The sequence below is a fragment of the Tinamus guttatus genome, unplaced genomic scaffold (genome assembly GCF_059628265.1).
Source record: "Tinamus guttatus ecotype Peru unplaced genomic scaffold, ASM5962826v1 Tinamus_guttatus_pri_ptg000492l, whole genome shotgun sequence".
Lineage (NCBI taxonomy): Eukaryota > Metazoa > Chordata > Aves > Tinamiformes > Tinamidae > Tinamus > Tinamus guttatus.
The window spans coordinates 3,714,576-3,734,805 of NW_028289026.1; the positions used below are offsets into that span (position 1 = coordinate 3,714,576).

A 20,230-nucleotide genomic window follows, 5' to 3' on the forward strand; every position below is an offset into this window, starting at 1 on the left:
AGGACTGCGCTTTTGTCTGTTCTCTTGAACACCATCCTCTATCCCTCAAGTTTTTATGGATCCACAGTCCACTTCTGACTATGTGCTTGCATCACCCTGAGTGTGTTAAGTAGTATTTGGCTCATGTTTGTCAACTGATTTATCTCAGCATTGACAAGATTTATTTTGGCTGCACTGCCTGTTCTAATTCAGGGATTGCTCTTCTCCTACTGTTTCGTCTCTACTATGAAACACCCAGAAAGGTTTTACACAGGTTACTCTGGTCTTACAAAGCACCCAGCAATCTCAGAACCTGTAATGCTCATTTCAGACAAGGCAATTTCTGCAGGCTCTAGGACTGTTTCGTAAATTGAACATAGGAAAGTAAGTGCAGATGTAGCTAAGAGGTTCAGTCTCAAGGGGTTTAGAGGTGCTACTTGTTGACAGCTGTAATAATCACAGTTCAAGCTGGGGAAAAGTGGTTCCTGCTGTGAACAGGGTTTTTACAGGTAGATTCCAATGACTACAGGTGCCTCTGCACCACCAGAATTAATGAACTAAGTTTATGGTTGAAGGAATAACCACCACACTGGATACAATTAGTATCTCTACCTTGGATAACTGGACACAGTTCAGTGTCCTTACAAACCTGTGCTTTATCTCTTTAGCTAAATGGACCAAAAATCCTACTTTTAGTGGCTCCTATTCTGTGTTTATTTATCCAAGCTTGCGTTTGGCTTATCTATTGATGCATGAGCACTTAATAAATTCTTTTTCCCCCCAAAAGCCCTTCAAAGCACACCCCTGCAGTGACCCCTGCCCCCACCAAGTTCTCTGCTCCACCTTTCTTGACTCAGGGACAGGCTGGTGTATCCATGTGTCATTGCTTTTGCTCATCCTCTTACAAATACTGAGGTAGCTTCCTGTCACATCTAATACCCTAATTACTTTTAAGTACTATTTCACCATGATAGAGGCTTAATATTGGTGTGCTTCAAAGTGGTATCGCCACAGGAAGGCATGTGGTCCCCCTCACGGGTGGAGGTGACCTCAGAGGTGACCCACAGAAGCTCAAGGCTCAATCGCCACTTGGCTCATGAGTTTTGGGGATTGATTTCGGTTTTGCTGCCCAAACGTCCCGCGTTTCTGGCTTTGCACAGTTTTGCCTCTCTTATAAAGCCATTTTGAAGCTCCCCTCGTGGCACAACGAGGCTTCCCTCAGGATCGAGGGTGAAAGCGGCGGCAGCACCGCCACCCTGCCCCCGGCCGCGGCCGTTTTGCCTCAGCCCCCGGCCCCGCTCGCGCAGCCCCGCGCCCCCCGCCCCGCCGCGCTCCCGCCGCCCGCAGCGCGCATGCGTCGCCGCGCCCCGCCCCGCCGTGCCCATGGCAACGCCCCCGCCCCCGGCGTCACATCGCCCTAGGAGCCCCGCGGGCGCAAGCCCCGCCCCCCGCCGCCTCTCATTGGGCGCCGGGCCATAGCGCCATCTCGCCCTAGCGCCGCCGATTGGCCCGCGCGCGCTGAGGCACCGGGCGCGCGGTGCCCACGAGGAGAGGGCGGCCGTTGCTCATTAGCATAGCCCCGCCCCCGCGGCAGCACACCCCCCCCATCCCCCCCGCTCCATCTCCCTCCCCCTCCCCATCCCCATCCCCACGCGTGGGCGCGCGGGGCGGCCCGAGCCACGCGGCGAGGAGCCGGCGCCGCCTCTGCTGCCGCCTCAGGGACGGGCCGCCCTGGCGGGGCGAGCGCCGCCCGGCTCCGCTGGAATCACGGCGAGCGGGTGCGAGCGGCGGCGAGCCCGAGCGGCGGCCCCGCCTCGCGTGGGGAGGCTTTCCGCGAAGACGTCGTCTGCGCTGTTTGATACCTGCCCTTTCGGAGGCTCTCCCTGCGCTCCTGTGGCGCCCTGAGGTTGCGCTGGCATCTTTACGGGATTCCGTGGAGCGACTTGGTTTTCCACAGCGACCGCTCTTTCTTTTGCTTTAAAGGAATTCACCGCTTTTTAATATAAACTTTTTCTTTTTTTTTCATATAAAAAGAGCCTGTTTCAGCCCAAAAGGTTTTAAAGGAAGTGCCCAGCGGCGGTGAGACCGGTGCCCTCACCATGTGGACTTTCCTGGGCATCGCCTCCTTCGTCTACGTGTACAAGAAGTGCGGGGACCTGATGACTTACGCCAACAAGGAGGTGCTGCTCTCCGTGCTCGTCTTCTTCTCCCTCGGCCTGCTGCTCTCGCACCGGTACCGCTTCCGAGGGCCCAAGCAGCAGCAGCAGCAGCGGCAGAGGTCCCACCTGGGGGTCCTTTCCAACGGGCTCGCTGCTCTGCCGCTCGTTGGCTTCTTCTGGGCCAAACCCTCCCCAGGGGCTCAGCGGCTCCAACAGCCCAAATCCCCAAAGGTAGGTTCAGGTCGGACGTGGCCCGCGGGGTGAAATGTCCTCCTGGTGTCATCTCTGAGTGTTGGGAAGAGTTTTTCTTTTGGTTCTGGACTGCTGATTTGCCAGGTTTTGCACTAGCTGTGAATAAAAAAGACTAGCTATTTAGAGCTTGTAGAGATCATCTTCCCAACATTTCCCAATTAAATATATGTATCTAGAGAAAGCTGCAAATGCAGCTAACTGGGAATTCTTCCTGGTATCACAGGAACGAGAGTTCAGGTGGTCGGTCTGTTCCGCTGAGATCGAGGGTGCTGAAGAAGTGAGAACTGTGGTCTGGAGCTGGAGCTGGGCTGGCTCATGGCAGCTAGGACTGCTGAGCTGGGTGATGATGATCTTGAAGGTGTTTTCCAGCCCTACTGACGTGGTGCCACTAGAAATGCTGGGATGGGCGATGTGCTGGGCTTCCGTCTCGCCAATGCCGTTTCGCATTTTCGCTGCTGTCAGCTCCTGGTGCTGATGCATCCGTGGGAGAGCAAGCTGGGCTCCCTTCTCCCTTCTGGCATTTGCAGTCATGACTTGCAGACTCACACTGCAATTTTCCTTGTAACTTAGTTTGCACATTGAAGTATATGCCATTAGTAACTATTGGGAAGATACTGTAACCATAGCTGGTCTTCTAAAATATCAAATATACTCATAATAATCTGGTGTATATAATATAATCTGGTGTATGTCAGTTCTCAACATCTTTAGTTGTAAGCATATGGTACTCTTGCCCATAGTTTAGATTGTTTAACAAGTTTTCATTTTTAGGACCGGTTCTTTATTACATTTACTCATTAGCTGGTTCTGCTGATGCTTTTCCATGTTGAGTGTTTACCATAAACTCTTCTTTTTTGTTTGTGTGTTTGTAGGGACTTTCAGTTAGAAAGATGGGAATATTCTCTTACAGTGAAATTAGAGAAGTACATTTTTCAGTGAATATAAAAGGATTTTACAGTGGGAAGAGTTAAGGGCCCCATTTAGCAGGCACTGTCTGGCATAAAGGCTTTGCTGTTTTTCTTTGTAGATCAAGAAGATAGGCTACAGCCTTGGTTCATTGCCTTTATAGGGACTTAACTTCCAGTATATCCGAGACTGAAATCACTTTATTGGTTTGGTTTTGATTGGGAGTGCAGCTTCAACTGGTTTGTTTGTTTGTTTCTCTGCTTGTTGTGTTTTGATCACATTGTAGAGGAGGCACTTGATTTAATTCTGGACAACACTAACTGGAAGATGCTCCCCAACCAAGAGATGGGCATTCAGTCTGTCAGATCAAGTAGACCTACTCCAAAGTTAGCCTCCCTGAAGAAGTTATAATTAATTAATTGTAATGTTTATTTAAAAGAAAAAACATTTTTCAGAAATTCTATATGTGCATTTTATGTATTTGTTTTGACTTTCCTTTCTAAAGGGCAGAAGAGAAGTAAACTTCACAGACTTACATATGACAGAGACTGCTACAAATACAACATTATCACCTCAGTATGATCCAGAAATTATCATTGTGGGTTCAGGTGTTCTTGGTTCTTCTTTGGCCACGGTGCTCTCGAGGGATGGAAGAAAGGTGACTGTCATAGAGAGGGATCTGAAAGAACCTGACAGGATAGTTGGAGAACTGTTACAACCTGGAGGTTTTAATGCCCTTAAAGACTTGGGTCTTGAAGGTAAGTGCATTTCAAGTGCAGATACATCTGTAACACAGATGTTAGGACACTCCATTTCTTATTTACAAAAAACATGCCGACAGAGAAAATCAAAAAATACAGTATCTACTGTATTTGAATTTAAATTGTCTGTTTTTAGTCCACGATTTTGAAGATATTCTCCTCCCAGACTACCTCTTTTGATTAAGAGAATTTAACTCTACGTAAAGAAATAATTTTAATAGACAGTTAAACTTTTTGAAACACGTTTTTCTTACCTGTATATTGGCACATATTTTGCAGATGCAGTGGAAGGTATCGATGCACGAGTAGTAAATGGCTACATAATTCATGACATAGAGAGCCAGTCGGAGGTTGAAATTCCTTATCCAACATCTGAAGATGGCCACGTGGTTAGTGGGAGGTCATTTCATCATGGCCACTTCATCATGGGGCTCCGAAGGGCAGCTATGGCAGAACCAAAGTAAGTCAACTTGTAATAGCGACCATCACATTTTTCATTCCTGAGATTTAGCAGCATTTTTCCCAACATCATGAAGATTCTCAATCCATTTCATTTTGTCTGAACACAGAACCCTCCAATTCACCAGATTGATCCAAAAGGACCTGTACTTAGTTTTTCTGTTTTCTATATATGTCATGTACGTGAACTGACTGCATTGTACATTATTCTCTGGGACACGTTACTCTTTAAATTCATGAGACTATAGGCTTCAAACATTTTGCAAAGTTCTGCCCAATGTAAAGGAACAGTTTGAGTGTAAAGGGTGGAGATTCTCCTGTGCTGATGGTTGGTTGGTTGTTTTTAACAAAGGAAGCCACCTCCTCTTGGTAAAGCGAATGCATAGAACTTCTTAGACTGTTTGTACATTTTGTAATAACAACAAAGTAGAGAAAACAGGGAGAATGGAAAAAACAAGTAGCTGGAAATAGCAACTTCCAGTAGCTTATGTGTTTTAGAATGCTGTAGACCCTTTCTCTTACTAAAAAAACAGAAATCATAGTGTTTGGTTTCCATATATACTGTTTTCTGTGGGGATTTATTTATTTATTTATTTGCTATAAATTATGCCTACAAGGGAAACAAAGCCATTCACATTTTCTTTATGCATCTGTATTCTCAACTGGAAAATTGTCTGCTCCCATCATTTATGTTACATATTATGAACTATTAAAGTCAGAACTAAAAGACAGGAAGTCTGCAGTTCAGTTAAGATTAACAACTGCATTTGTTATCCATAAAAGCTTTCTTATTAGGACTTCAAACTTAGTGAAATTTGGGCATGTGTTCATTCAATTTTTGGAAGGTTCCAGTAGGCTTACAAAAATTTTGAAGCAAAATTTACAACAGCTAATGTTTGACTTGAATTCTGTTCTTGTGAGGTTTGGCTTGTGAGGTTTGATGTGGTAAGTATGCTTTCTTGTGCCTAGGAGCTCAGGTCTCCTGGAGTTTAGGTGTGGCAATGAAATTTTGGGGCAGGTATTAGTTATGAATATGTCTGTTCCTGTTGCTCACTGGCATGTGAGTTAGGGCACCTGCCTTGGATGTGGGAGATTTGCTTTGAAATTTCTGTGCTGGCTGACATGGAGCAAAGATAGGAATCCAGCTGCCTACATTCCTGTGAGAGCAGAAATGTTATTCCCACATGGATCTTTATCTTGCCTTTCTAAGTTGTTGAACTCCAAATGGATATAAAAATATTCACGACCTAGAGAAAGAAGAGTGTTAGTTTTGAGCTGCTGAGAGTGTGCCTGAACTGCTAGGATCAGGTCTGAAAGCTCAGACCCAGAAACAAATTTAGGTGGACAAGTTACTTGATTTTTGAAACTGGAATAGTCCATGTTGTGGGAAATGAAGGCAAGGGGTGCTCAGTTCAAGCTCTGATTCATAAGCAATAGGAGAATGGTAAATGCACAAACAACAAACTGAATGCGTATCCTGAAATTTGAGGTGAAAAGCCAAGTGTCTCTGTCTTATGCAGATGACAGAGGTTATTTTGAGGCTGAAGGATCTTGGTTCTACCTGGTTTACACATTATTGTTGAAGTGCTGCTTCGGATCTTGCTCCTCAGTTCTGTGTAGGTTTAGTTCTTGCCCAAACTCTCAGCATTTCCCCCTTGCTTTTCAGTATAGATGACTCCTGTGCTAGTGGCCGGTTTCTGACAGTTACCAGGTAGCAAGGTCCTTTTTACTTCTCACGTATGGCCAGCAAAACGGGATTCTGCTGAGTGGCAGCTTGTTTGTGGTAGGCATTATAGTTTTAGAACATTCTCAGATATCAACTATAATGGTACTGTTGAACTGAAATTAATGACAGACCCTTTTTGCCATTTAACATGGCTTCTCCTTATGTGAATTTTTTTATTAATGCAAAAACAGGCTAAATGAACTGGTTTTACTTTGCACAGCACCTTGAAATTTTTGCCTCATTGGTCATCTTAATCTTACTTCCTTTAATTTCAGTGCAAAATTCATTGAAGGCACCGTGTTACAGTTGCTTGAGGAAGAGGACTGTGTAGTGGGTGTGCAGTACAAGGACAAAGAAACTGGAGACCTTAAGGTGAGACAGTTTTGTGTTTTGATCTTTGTTTAACCACTGTCCGAATCCAGTCATGTACATAGCATTTTTAAAAAGTTTGTTATTTCAAAGCACTGATGCAGACATACTTAATTGTCAGGAAAGCAAAACCTGAAAATGGAGATAGCTTTCTAGTGAGTACAACCCTGGCATATGGGAATTCCTGTTACAACTTCTTGTGCAGTTTCTGATGGCAGTCTTTCTGGAGAATTCACTTAATTTATTTCAGTATTCATGTGTCTGGAGTTTAAAATCTTTTGAAAGTTACTGATGGAAAAAATATATATGTTAAGACTTGTGCTTTGTGTGTGTAATGGTTTGCATTTCTGTGTGTACTTCCATATTAACTAACTAAGGTATCTGAAAGTAAGAGAGTAGGCGCCCGTTCGCAGAGACTCTTCTCTGTCTAGTCATTTCGTGGAACACAAAGAATGAGGGAGTTTGGGATAATATTAATTTTATCACTGTTCGGATTTGTGCTCCACACCTCAATGAATGCTGAGGTGCTGGCTAAATGCTATTAAACTGAGTGAATTTATTATAAAATGTTTAGGACAGACCAGCTTTGCTAGACTTCATGTCCTGAATTGATGGGTATACTACTTGTTCTCTGGAAAATTGAAAACTTGATATATCCTTTCCCGATTTTAAAGTTTTTTTGCTGTCTGAAGTTATGTAGCAAGCAAGTGCAGCTGTGCTCTGATGGGGAAGACGGGCATCTTCATCTTGTCTAAGCTCTCCTATTCTCCATACCAGATTCCCAAAACTCCTTAGTAGTTGGAAAATCCTGTCTGAGCTCTATAAAACGAAATCTCACAGCTTTAGGTCATTTAGAGATGAAACAAAGACAAAACCATATGCAAAAGAGCCATTTGAAGTTCTTGCAGGAGAACTGGTTTTAGTTGTTTGCTCGCAGAGTGCTGTCCCTAGAAAGCTGTAAGACTGAAACACCATCCTTGGCTGCCCTTGAGCTGGCCTGTCGGGGCATGTCCCGAGTGCTGCTCCCTTGTCTGTCTGCTTTTAATCTGCTGTTTCTAATAAAACAGCAATAAGAAAATAAGAAACTTGCCATTGGATCGCATCTGGGTACTGGTAAGGTAGGAGTTTTTAGTTTTCTCACTTTGTCATCCAGCAATATCAGTTTTAGACAGGGTTTGGCTTTTTTTCTTTCTTTTTTTTTTTTTTGGTATTGCATGTCTCCTATCTGTATTATGGGTGTAACAAACTCACGCTTTTCTTTGAATGCTCTAGGTGCTGTTTCTGGAAAGAGCTATGTTTGCTGGTTTAGATCTGCTCCAGTTGTAGGAACCCAGTGGAAAAAATATTTCTGCTTTCTTGTAGAAGACCTTTTTTCTAGCTGTATTTTACTTCTGTGGCTTTATACAACCAGAGAACTACTAGAAAAAGTTGAATTTTAAGCAGGCAACTGTATAGCAGACTAGAAAAAAAACATAGCAGGGAGGGTTCAGATGATTAGACATGAGGGCATCGTGCAGCCAGGCAACCTGTACCAGCGCTAATGGCAGGAACGCTGAGAGCTTGCGGTCTTTGGGAGCAGGAATCCATAGCCAGAAGATTTTCTTAGTTCTGCTGTATTTTCAGAAACTTTTCAGAGTCCCTTTCTTGTGCTCAAAGATGCAGTGCATTGCAGGCACAGATGTACAGTTGATGCCAGCTCACCAGATGTTCTATCTAGTACAAAAATGAGTACTAATGAAGCATGGTGTGGCTTTCTGCCCTATTATTTACAGCCTCAAATCTTAAAAGGAAAATTATTTTTCTGTTTAAGTCTACTATATGAAAAGATTAAAGGGCAAGGACAAATACTCGTTTAAAATCTATAGTCATTTGCAGTTAAATAACTGTATAGACTGACTGACTGAACGAAGAAGTTATACTTGTGTTCTTAAAAAGAAAATGTCAACCTCTAAACAATTTCTGCTATAATGATTTTTCTTGTCTTACCATAACAATAAAATGTTTAAAAATACACTTAAAATGTTAATTGCAATCATTTGCTCATGTTGGAGAATAATGAAAGTATTAAACATTTAGAATTGTACATCCATTCCAGTTGAACCTAATCTTTTCAGTAAGATTTTACTTTATATTTTTTTACATGCACAATTTCTGCTCCTAGTTCCTAAATACACTAGGAACCTCTCAGAATTGCCTGTGTACTCTTAATATCCTACTAGTGTGCTGACTGCCTTCCAGTTTGTTGCATTACTTTGGTTTGTTTGTGCTTCATTGCTTGTGTGCAATTCTTTTGTTTTAAATTTCTTTGTTTATTTATTTATTTTCTTGATGTCTTTCTAAAGAATAACATTATAGAGTGTAGGAACAATTTTACTTTCTTGTCTTTTTTTTGTCATAGTTGCTACACAATGCCCATAACTACATTATTTGATTGCATGTCTGTGAAAGCTGGAGCAAGTCACTAGGCTAAATTTTAGAAGAGCTAGAGTTAAATATCAAAATGAAGAAAGCAAAAATATTAACTTTCTTAATATATCTTTTATAAATCTGGTTTGTGATCATCTTATATGCTTGTTGTTTTGAAGAACATCTAATATGTGGTTAAAAACAAGAGGGTTTGGGAAATATTCTGTTGTTCTGAACCAAAATAGAAAGTGTTATGTATGTATGTATGTGTATATATACACATGTGTGTATACACACGTATATATAAATAACATTTTCTTTCTATGTATATTTTTATGTTGCAGGAGCTCCATGCACCACTTACTGTTGTTGCTGATGGACTTTTCTCCAAGTTTAGGAAAAATTTGATCTCCAACAAAGTTACTGTTTCATCCCATTTTGTCGGCTGCATATTGAAGGTAGGTTTTGCACAGAATGCCATATAAGCTGCTATGTCGCTGTTTCTTAGTGTTGGTTTGAATCAAACTGAGTGTGCTCTGGGTCATTAACATTGTGGCTTTGGCATATTGCCTATTTTTGATCTCTGAGAAATGAGAAGAAACTCACCAGTCTTTTGCCTTAGCAGCATCTAAATGTTATGGAAAAATGACTTCACAGTGCAAATAAGACTCAATAAAGGGCTTTTAACCTGCTTTTTCCCTAAAGGGAGGTTGCGTGTGTGTGTAGGAGGGAAACTCAGCACAGTCAGTATTTCTTAAAAGCACCTTTCGTTGATTAACCTCCTACATCAGTATCATCCAGCTGCAGTTATTAGAGGCAGGTAGCTGTACACACAGCACGTGTACGTCATTGCTCACGTGCTTCTCTCCCTTATTGACTTCCTCTTTGGCCTAGCCTTTTCTAGTTTGCATCCCAAGTTACAGGTATTTACAGAACAGTCACACAAATTCATACAGAAGAGGCTTTTATAATACAGAATTGGCATTTGTTATTCTTTGGTGGGTGTTGGAAGGTTTTCGGTAAGGAAATGACAGCAATGTAAAGTGAAAGAAAAGTGTTCAGGTCAGAATCTCTGAAAAAGATTTATGCAAGAGTTCAATCAAATATAATTGCTAACAGAGGCCCTGAAGTCTTGAATAGAGAATATTTCTGTATAAAAGATTTGAATTCATTTTTAAGCAAGAGCAGGGCGCAGTCTTGGATTTTGATATTCAATGGTTTCCAATAGAATTGGTTAGAACTATGTTCTTAATTTATTTTTCCCAGCCATTCTATCAGTTTTTGTCACTTCGGGAATTCTTGGAAATTTTTGTCGTATATTCCTGTTAAGATGTCAATGATTAAGCTGTTGACACTGCTTTTTTCCCCCTATTTTTCTTTATTATTAGAACACTTGTTCAGGGAGCAGAAATCCTGAGTTTCAGCTCCTCTTAAAAGCTGTGGGTTAAACCACTAATGTTTTATATTCCAGAAGAGTAACCCAGACTGTGATCCAGGCTGAAGTCAGGGCTTAACTAGGGGAATCTGAAGGACCTGTGTGTTTTGAGTGAGAAAGTATGACTCTAGCTATATTAACCACTGGATTATTAGGTGAAGTAATGCGGATTTAGAGAAATGTCAGTAGTTTTTGGATCCTTTCATCTTAATTATCACTGTCCCACACCTCATGTTACTCTCCTTCTGGGAACTTATTTTAAGCACATGAGTAGCTACGGTGGTTACTGCCGTGATTAGGAGCCTCTGAGTCTTCCTCAACTAATATCTGTGCACAGTGATATACAGAGTATTGTTAGTTTTTCCTTCTTACAAGTTTGTTTATTAAAATAATCCAAAATGATCCTATGGAAAACTGTCACATTACATACTGACACTGGCATGTTTTCCACATATTACTGAAGCTGACTAAATGAAATGTATAGCTTAACATAAAAACGGGCTGCCAAAAAAATTGTAATTATACTGGAGATAAGCTAGCTTTGTTCCTGAAAATATTTCTGTTGTTCATTTAAAGACAACAAATAACACACACAAACAATATGGTATTTTATGGGGTCTTATTTCCAAGTATGTCAGAAATTATATTGTATTTCTCTAGTTTGATAACCTTTCATTAATCTGTCTCAATCCTTCCCTCCCCTCTTTATTTTTAAGGATACACCACAGTTCAAAGCTAATTATGCTGAACTTGTTTTAGCTAAAGCTGGTCCAGTACTAATCTATCAGATTTCTTCAACTGAGACTCGGGTCCTTGTTGATATTCGAGGGGATATGCCAAAAAATTTAAAAGAATACATGCTTGAGAACATTCATCCACAACTACCTGGTAAGTCTAAAAGGTTTCCCTCTAAAATCTTCACAATTAGAATGTACCCTAACAGAATCATCCATTTTCCATTTCTCTGCTGAAATATTGATATGGGAATTTTAAATCAGTTTAAATCAGAATCTATACAGAATAATCTTTGGATTGTGTTGGTTAGTTGTCTTTGGCATTCAAATCCTTGCAAAATCTGGAGCGAGGAGGGGAAGTTGTATTTTCTCCATGCACGCTGTTACTGTTGCAATAAAACAGTTGCTGCTTAGATTCCACATCAAACAACAGTTTGCTCATTTGGCACCTATAGTGCTGACAATTCAGAAGATTTACATTAAGCTCCTCTGAGAAGAGCTTAAAATGGGTTGTGTGCAGTTTGAAACTCCACCTAAAAATGTAACTTAGTAATTTGTTTATTACAGAGCATCTAAAGGAACCATTCTTAATAGCAGTTCAGAATGATCGCTTGAGGACTATGCCAGCAAGCTTCTTGCCTCCTTCAGCTGTAAACAAAAAAGGTATATATTGTGAAATAATCTTGTAAGATTTAGAGCTGTGTTGTTATATGCAGCAGGTAAGTTGTTCAATGCAATTGCTTTGTGGTTCTGGCTATGATTTTGAAAATGTCTGCGTATTTGGTACGAATTAGCTATAATATTTATACTGACATTGCACTTCAAATTAATGTCTACTTCATTTTAAAGTTGAGATAGGGGTTTTTTTATTTTTTAAGATGTAGAACAGATCAGTTCATGATTACAATCACTCACACTTCTACAAGGCTTGTTTGTTTTTTCTTTAAGGAAGTACTTTATATTAAAAAAAGCTCACACACATATAGAGAATAAATATTTTGAACGTTTCTCTTTTTAGAGCTTTTTAGCAAGATAATTCAAAGAGATCTGATTTTAAATCTCTAGTTGTTATCCAAATAGTTTGCCGGTGGAAATGAAATCTTTGCAAATTTTTATATCAAAATACAGTGTTTGACATTTATATAGTGGTTTGTACTGTATTTTATTAATCTTTCTCTTCTTTTTAGGAGTTCTTCTTTTAGGAGATGCATATAATATACGGCATCCTCTAACTGGTGGAGGAATGAGCGTTGTTTTAAACGATGTCAAAATCTGGAGAAGTTTGCTGCAGAATATTCCAGACCTTTATGAAGATTCCGATGTTCTCCAGGTGAAGCTTTAGCTTGGACTTTGCTTAGGCAGCTTTAGCTGCAGTTTAGACTGCAGTTTCATCTAAATTAGGGACATGTAAGTTACCAGCAATGCACGGCTCTTTACAAAACTTAGGGTAGATAAATAATACTGATAATACTGAACACTGGCAGAAATACTGGTAGATAATACTGAACACGTGCGCGTAGTTTTTCAAGTGTTTTGCCAACAGGATCCTGGCTGCAGCAAGAGGATGTTGCCAGCAGGTCGAGGGAGAGGATGCTGCCCCTCTACTGGAGTATTGGGTGCAGTTCTGGGCTCCCCAGTACAAGAAGGACATTGAGCTTCTAGAGAGGGTCCAGAGGAGAGCCATGAAGATGGTTAAGGGACCGGAGCATTTGTCCTATGAGGAGACACTAAGTGAGCTGGGCCTGTTTAGCCTGGAGAAGAGAAGGCTGAGAGGAGATTTTATCAATATGTACAAGTACCTGAGGGGAGAACGTAAGGGGGATGAGGCCAAACTCTTCTTGGTGGTGGCCAGTGACAGGACAAGAGACAGGAGGAGCTCCATCTCCATGCAAGGAAGAACTTCTTTCCTGTGAGGGTGACAGAGCCCTGGATCAGGCTGCCCAGAGAGGCTGTGGAGTCTCCTTCTCTTCCAAACCCGCCTGGATGCCACCCTGTGCCACGTGCTTTAGGTGTCCCTTCTGGAGCAGGGGGGTTGGACTAGATGATCTCTAGAGGTCCCTTCCAACCTCAACCATTCTGTGATTCTGTGTTTCCATACTCATTAGCCTCTTGACTGCTATATTAATCTCACAGCAGTAAGGTCAAGGTTTTCTTTTTTAGTGAGATTTATACCCAAAATTCTGATCAGGGAATGGTAGGCCTTCTCTCTTTCTCTCCTCTCTCTCCTCACGTACACACACACACACACACACACAGAGTCTAATAAGCTTGGCGTGTTAATTCGGCTAAAGGATTACTGGAATAATTACAGACTACAAATGAATTATTGAGAAAGTGCTTTTTGAAAAGTGAGAAGCATTTAAAGGGAGAATGAATGTCCCTGATCTTTATGGACAATGCAGGATTTAACTAACCAAGTGTAAGTATCTACATCTCACAGCCTCAGTTATTTTCTATTTAGTCAATGGAGAGAAATGCATGACATCTGTCAAGTACCTGATTTCACCTAGCCATCTACAACCACGCTCTTTCCTCTATTTTGTGTAAGGGCAGCCCAGATAGGTAACAGGTTCAGATAGATTCCAGTTCCTCGGTGACCTAATATGGTTTTAATCTAGTATATCACGAAATCCACTCTGCACTTTGTTTTGGACAGGGACATGACTTTCACCCATTTAGGAAGCTTTTGAGCTTTTGAATGTTCTTCTGTAATTTCCTGATAGAAATAATGTTTTTCTTTTGCAGGCAAAAAAGACATTTTACTGGTCAAGGAAAAAGTCTCATTCTTTTGTAGTGAATGTTCTTGCCCAAGCCCTATATGAACTTTTTGCTGCCACAGATGGTAAATATATTTTAAAGATAACTTCTGACTAGTTATAATTTGGCAAATAAATATGGGATGGAGGGGATGGAGTGGAGGGAGGATGTGTATGTATATAAGTGTATGTCCATCTGCTTGCATCTGTATGTACTTCAAGGGATTTTAAGGAATTAGATTAACCAGATGTTTAGCTCTAGTCTTATGTAAACTGAGTTCTAGTGATGTGAAGGAAAGTCTAGAATTAGTGCTTAAAAAAGAAAACCCTTGTGTCAGTTAGTACTACTCAGAAATATGTAGATATTTTGTAAGATTATCCTTTATTTAAGTAAAGCCAGGTCCAAATCTTTCTGAATTGAGAGACCTGCAAAGTCATGTATTTTATATCACTGATGCCTAAGCTGGAAACGTTTTCAATATCTGCAGTATGTATTTGCTGAGTCATTTGTGATTGATTTTGCAGATTCTGTGCATCAGCTGAAGAAGGCCTGTTTCCATTACTTCCGACTGGGCGGCGAGTGTGTCACGGGCCCCGTTGGGCTGCTCTCTGTGTAAGTTCCATGCACTGATTATAATTAACGTGACCCTCATCAGGAATGATGAGCATCTGCTGGGACCTGCCTTGCTCCCAGTCAGTCACATCTGCACTTGGAGAACAGTCCCCATGAGCTGCTGCCTTTCCCACTAGGCTTAGATGGAGCTGTGCTTTCTTTTTTTTAAATGCAACTAAAATATGGAGAGAATTTAATATAGGTGCCATGGGAGCTTGAATGGTGTGGAGTGGTCCAGGCTAGTTGAGGAATTAAGGGTAAAAGAGGCATCTCATACTTGCTAAGTTGAGGGTAGTGACAGACGTATCCCATATATGAGCAAAAGGAGTGGAGAGATGAGAAACTAGGAAGCATTTCAGATACCCAAGAGCGAATGCACAGAAATCTTCTACTTTGAATGTGTGAAGGGTGGCTATTTGCTTCTCCTCTTGTGGAATAAGAGCTAAAACTGTTGAAAATAATCCCTTGGGAAATGCTGAAGGCAGATACAGACTATGAGAAAAGGGAGGGAAATGGGGGGAAGCAGCAATGGCCTGTGAGGACTGTACAGGGGATACAGACTGTAGCAGCCCAGGATGTACCACGTTGTTTCAGGCGAGGCATCAGGATCAGAGCTGCCTCAATGAGAAAGATTACCATGATTTTGAATGAATATCTCTGTAAACTGAAAAAATTCTTAGTGCTTTTCACTTCTGTTTATTTGCATAATTTATTTTGTTTTTTTTTGTATGTGCATTTTAATACAGGTTATCTCCTAAACCAATGGTCCTGATTGGCCACTTCTTTGCTGTGGCCTTATATGCTGTTTATTTTTGCTTTAAATCCGAGTCCTGGATCACCAAACCTCGAGCGTTCCTCAGCAGCAGCGCTGTCCTCTACCGCAGCTGCTCCATAATATTCCCACTTATTTACTCTGAAATGAAATGCTTAGTCTATTAAATGGAAATGGGGGAAATGACTGAAGGAAGAAGACACGAAAATCACGATGCCTTTAAAATCTTTGGACATGTACAGTTTCACATTGCATTATGTGCTCTTCTCTTCAAAATGTGATTTCCCGGTTCAGGATTTGGCTTAAATTTGGTTTTGTGGTTATGTATTCCTATATTATATGTAAATATCCTTTCCTTTGCAATTGAATTTTTGAAATGAGTTAGCTGTTTACAAAGACCATAATTGAAGTGTTGGCATATGATAGATAACTGCCAGTTTTGTCAGAAAATTCATTCCTCACTTTATCCATTGCATAGAGTGCACCACTAATATTAATAAAATGAGAAGTAAAAAATGTAAACCATATGCTGCTATTATCCGTCACACTGTTTTTCTGTTCAGTAGTTCCAGAGACTGTTTCTTTATTGCTGTGAAATATTGTAAGAAAACTCTTGATTTGTGTTACTTCATTGGAAGTATTTGCCTCTGTGTTATTTCTGTTGCAGCTGAGATAGGAGCCTGCTGACGTTTGAAAAGACACTGTAAAGATTTCAGATTGTGAAAAATCAGTTTCTTTTTTAAATATTTTCTAAATCAGACTTACTTTAAGCAAGTAATAATCAAACTGTAGTTCTGTTGACTACTGCATTGCACCTGGGTAATGAAAGCACGTGTTTTTTAAAACTTGTGCTTTTAAAGTTTTTAAAACTTTAAAAACATCTCTGGCCTGATGTGTAAGCAACTGAAATTAATAAATACTGCCACTAACTGAAGCACAACATCAACTTTACCCACTGAAGCAAATTCAGTCAGGGCTGTTTCCAGGAGACAGTAAAGTCACCTTTAATACTCCTAAAAATCCACAAGAAGCACTGTGAAAGTGTCCTTTAATCCTTGGAAAAGATTTTTTCCTGTAGAGATCCTTGCATGTGACTAAAGAGGCTGTGTTTTTTACTGCTGGTTACTCCTCCTGCCTGTGTGTACAATATGTCCCCTTAGTTCCTGTATATTTTGGGTTTCTGTTTTCCTGCCTTTCTCCTGGTTGCTCTGGTGTCACTGCTGGCTTTTCTAGGTGGCTCCTTTGAACAATCCTGCGCCAGCACAGCCAGGAGTGAGGGAGCAGGAGCACAGGATGGCTTGAAGCTCCAGCTTATGTAAGTGGCACATTGCATAAGCTGCATATAAACATAGCTCTTCTGTTGGATTCCCCCCCCCAAAAAAAAAAGGAGAAGCTTTTTTAGTATTTTATTTGATAGCTATTTCAAATGATTTTTTTTTCCAGAGGAAACAAAAATACATATATTTTTCTAACTGTTACCACTTTTGATACCCCCTTGAAATTCAAGATAGGCACATTCACAATGCGTGAACACTTCAGGATCAAGTACTAATATTTTCAGGTATCATTATACATTTCAGAATTTATATGAGTGTTTTCAAAATTTGTGACAATTTTGAAAATATTGGTTACTTTCCTTTTTTTATATTATTTACAGTCAATCTCTTTTAAGAGTCAAAGATTAGCAAGCCTGAGCCAAACATACCCCCTCAGCTAACTTAAATAAAAAGTTCTGATATCTGTAGATCTGTCGTGTGTTTCTGAACAAAGTGTTTTTGTAGGTTCTGAATTCCACTGTGTGTACAATTTACATGTATGTTTAGGTTTTTCTTTTTCTCTTTGAACACGGGGTCTGGTTAAACTTGCTGACCTGGCTATAGAAGTAAATACTGTTGGAAAGGGCAATGGGGGAAATGTCGTCTGTACCTGTAAGGAAGAGCAAAGCTGACTCATGCAATGGGCACGTAACTTTGCTGCGCAGGGTGGAAAGACGTTGTTTGATGAAGTAGCAGATGACAATTTGGTTCACTATCTGAAATACCAGAGGATGGGGCCAAACTGTTCTCAGTGGTGGCCAGTGACAGGACAAGGGGTGCAAGTTGAAACACAGGAAGTTCCACCTCCATGTGGGGAAGAACTTCTTTCCTGTGAGGGTGACAGAGCCCTGGAACAGGCTGCCCAGAGAGGCTGTGGAGTCTCCTTCTCTGGAGATCTTCAAACCCACCTGGATGCCACCCTGTGCCACGTGCTCTGGGTGTCCCTGCTGGAGCAGGGGGGTTGGACTAGATGATCTCTAGAGGTCCCTTCCAACCTCAACCATTCTGTGACTCTGTGCTATCAATCTTACCACTCCCCAGTAGGAGGATCTAAAAGCCAAAGCTGAGATGCTGGCCCGTGAGGCCACCGGGAGGGAAGTCGTGGGCAGGACGTGAAGCTCTGTCCCATGGCGGCCGTGGTGCTCCTCGGAGGGGTGCGGAGGGCAAAGAAATAACGAAAGAAACGAATTTGGAGCCGCGTGAGGACAAGAAGAGTGAAGCTGGCAGCGAGGAGGAAGTCCTCCTGACCAAGGGAGGAGCAGCAGCAGGAGAAGCAGCTCTGTAGGGGTGAGGTTATAGTAAAGCAGGGCAGGAGTGCAGGAAAAATGGCTACTGATGGGGAGGAAAATCCCCGTCAGATTCAATCCCCATCAAATTCACTTGCCTTGCAGGTGAGGGCAAGTAGTTGCCGCTAATGAGTTGTGTGGAGGGTTCTTTGCAGGCAGGGAGTTGATTCCTGCTTGAAGATGTTTGACACGTCATGGGGCTTGTCTGAGAAATTTGCTGGGTGACTGGATCGTGAAAACGAAGTGTTTCGGTGTTAGATTTTGTTTTCAATAAGCCCTTTATCGGAAAACACATGGGCAATGCGAGTTTTCAAATACAGCGTTAAAGGCCCACGTCCTCCTGCAGACGTGAAGGGTGATGCCCCTCAGGTCTGCGTGGGTGTCCGGTGCCTCCTCCGCTCCAGTGCACCAAGGCAGCAGGCAGAGGGGCCGTGCTCGTTTCCTCCTCCCCTTCCTTTCCCTTTCCCTCACCTGCAGCAAGGAGGAGGCACTCTTGGATCGCTCCTGGGTTTTGTAACTTGTAACTTGATAGTGCTGCTGAGGCCAAGTGATACTTGAAATCCCAAGCACAGCACAGTGCCTCTCTGGAGGGCTGTCAGAACAAACGCTTAAATGTGCAACTGCAGAAGGAGTGCACAGTTTTCTGTAGATGTGTGTTACTTGTTAACGGTGTCGGATCATTCATAAGCGTAGGGGGCTCCACACGTAAAACTACCGTGTCGATACCTTTAACTCATTTTGGGGAAAAGAAAATCATGCCATTCCTGGGCTGTATTGCCCCATCCCTACTTCAGCAGAACGATGACTTGTTCTCGAGTATCACACTTCCTTTTAGTTATAATCCAGCTGTTGCAAGGTACGTGCAACATCAGGGCTGTTGCTCGAGTTTCCCAGCAGCTGCGGAAATCTGAACAAATGGGGATGATTAAAACAACTGACTCCCTTTCCAGTAATGCCAATTCTGTGTCGTTTTTCTCCTTCGTGCTTCCACTGCCCCTGCTGAGCTTCCCTCCCTGCCCCTGGGCTCTGGTCCTCTCTCCTGCAGGCTGCAGCCCCGGGCTCGGGACAGGCAGACGGGAGGGTGACGTTGTGCAAAGCTGCCTCCGCCGGGTTGCCTTGTGAAAGCTCTCACCTACGGCGGGAAACATGCCCTAAAACCTGCACGCTGGCATTTACTGCGCTACTGTTTACACCCACTGACTGATCCGTATCAGTAAGGTTGGCTTATGGTACTTGCACATACTGCTGTCTGGAGCTTGCTTTTGTGTGCCCGACAAAAGCAAAATCTATTCAATCCACAATAAATATGGGCAGTTGGTAAATTATTTATGCATCCTGGAATTGTGGCTTGCTCAGCACTGCGATACTGATGGAAAATGGTGTCAGCAGTTCCTAAATTGTTCCCAGTGGAGCTCCGAAGAGCTGTGCGGGCTCCCGTGCTGCGCAGAGCAATCAGCAGGGTGACAGTTTGCTGATATAAGGTTATTCGGTGTCCTGAAAATAAAAGCCTAGTAGGTGTTTTGAATAGTAAGTGAAATCTATTGTTAAGGTAAGGGAAGTAAGATAAGCAGGAAATGAATCCTGACCCATTTTGTGATGGATTCTAGCTGGAACTGTTCAGGAATGAGATACAGGATTTGCTCTGGTTCTCTGAAAACTTGCACTCCATTCTCAGCACCAGGCAAAAAAGTCAGCAGGGAAGTAGGAATTGTTAGTGAAGGGCTGGAGAGAAAAAGGACGGAAAACAAATATGCATGAACTGATGCTTTGCAAGGGATGCTCTGCCAGAGTGGGAGCTGATAACGCTTTGGACAGGGTCAAGAGAAGCTGCAGGGTGAAGCTTTGTGCCTTTGCTGCTGGTTTTATGCGGACGATAAAGTGATGAAAAGCCACAGAAGCAGCAGCACGGGGTTAGAGTCAGTCTTCAAGAGTGGGCCTGTGGGCCAACCAAACATGAACATCCAAAGCATAGGCCAAATGCTCCGATAAAATCCCTGGTAACGGTAAGGCGCTTGCATACGTGGTAAGAAGTGCTGAAGAAAAGAAGCGCCGTGTGACTCAGTGGGGTATGTTGCAGTCTCATAGAGGAATTAGAGACGGCTTCACCTGGGTGGTCAGTGGTGAATTTTCCCACAGGAAGGTTTGGGGTTTCTTCAGCCGGGTACCTCGTTCACCCGTAGGCCACCCTTGGGAAACTATAGCAAGGAGCCTGAGCTTCTGTGTACCAAATCTGCAAGCAAGAGCAAATATGAGTCATGCAGTGGATATGTGGTTTGTCTTCTGGACAAGGTGGAAGGACCT

General features: G+C 42.2%; 1 protein-coding gene across 1 annotated transcript; it reads left to right on the top strand.

The window, feature by feature from the left end:
• Nucleotides 1-2,000: 2,000 nt before the first annotated feature.
• Nucleotides 2,001-15,860, top strand: SQLE (squalene epoxidase). Its single transcript, XM_010227365.2, has 11 exons — nt 2,001-2,369; nt 3,802-4,054; nt 4,337-4,517; nt 6,518-6,614; nt 9,362-9,475; nt 11,169-11,340; nt 11,754-11,849; nt 12,374-12,516; nt 13,932-14,028; nt 14,468-14,555; nt 15,302-15,860. Exons 1-11 carry the CDS (start codon nt 2,079-2,081, stop codon nt 15,492-15,494), a joined length of 1,725 nt encoding a protein of 574 aa, XP_010225667.2. The 5' UTR covers nt 2,001-2,078; the 3' UTR covers nt 15,495-15,860.
• The last annotated feature ends 4,370 nt before the right edge of the window (nt 15,861-20,230 follow it).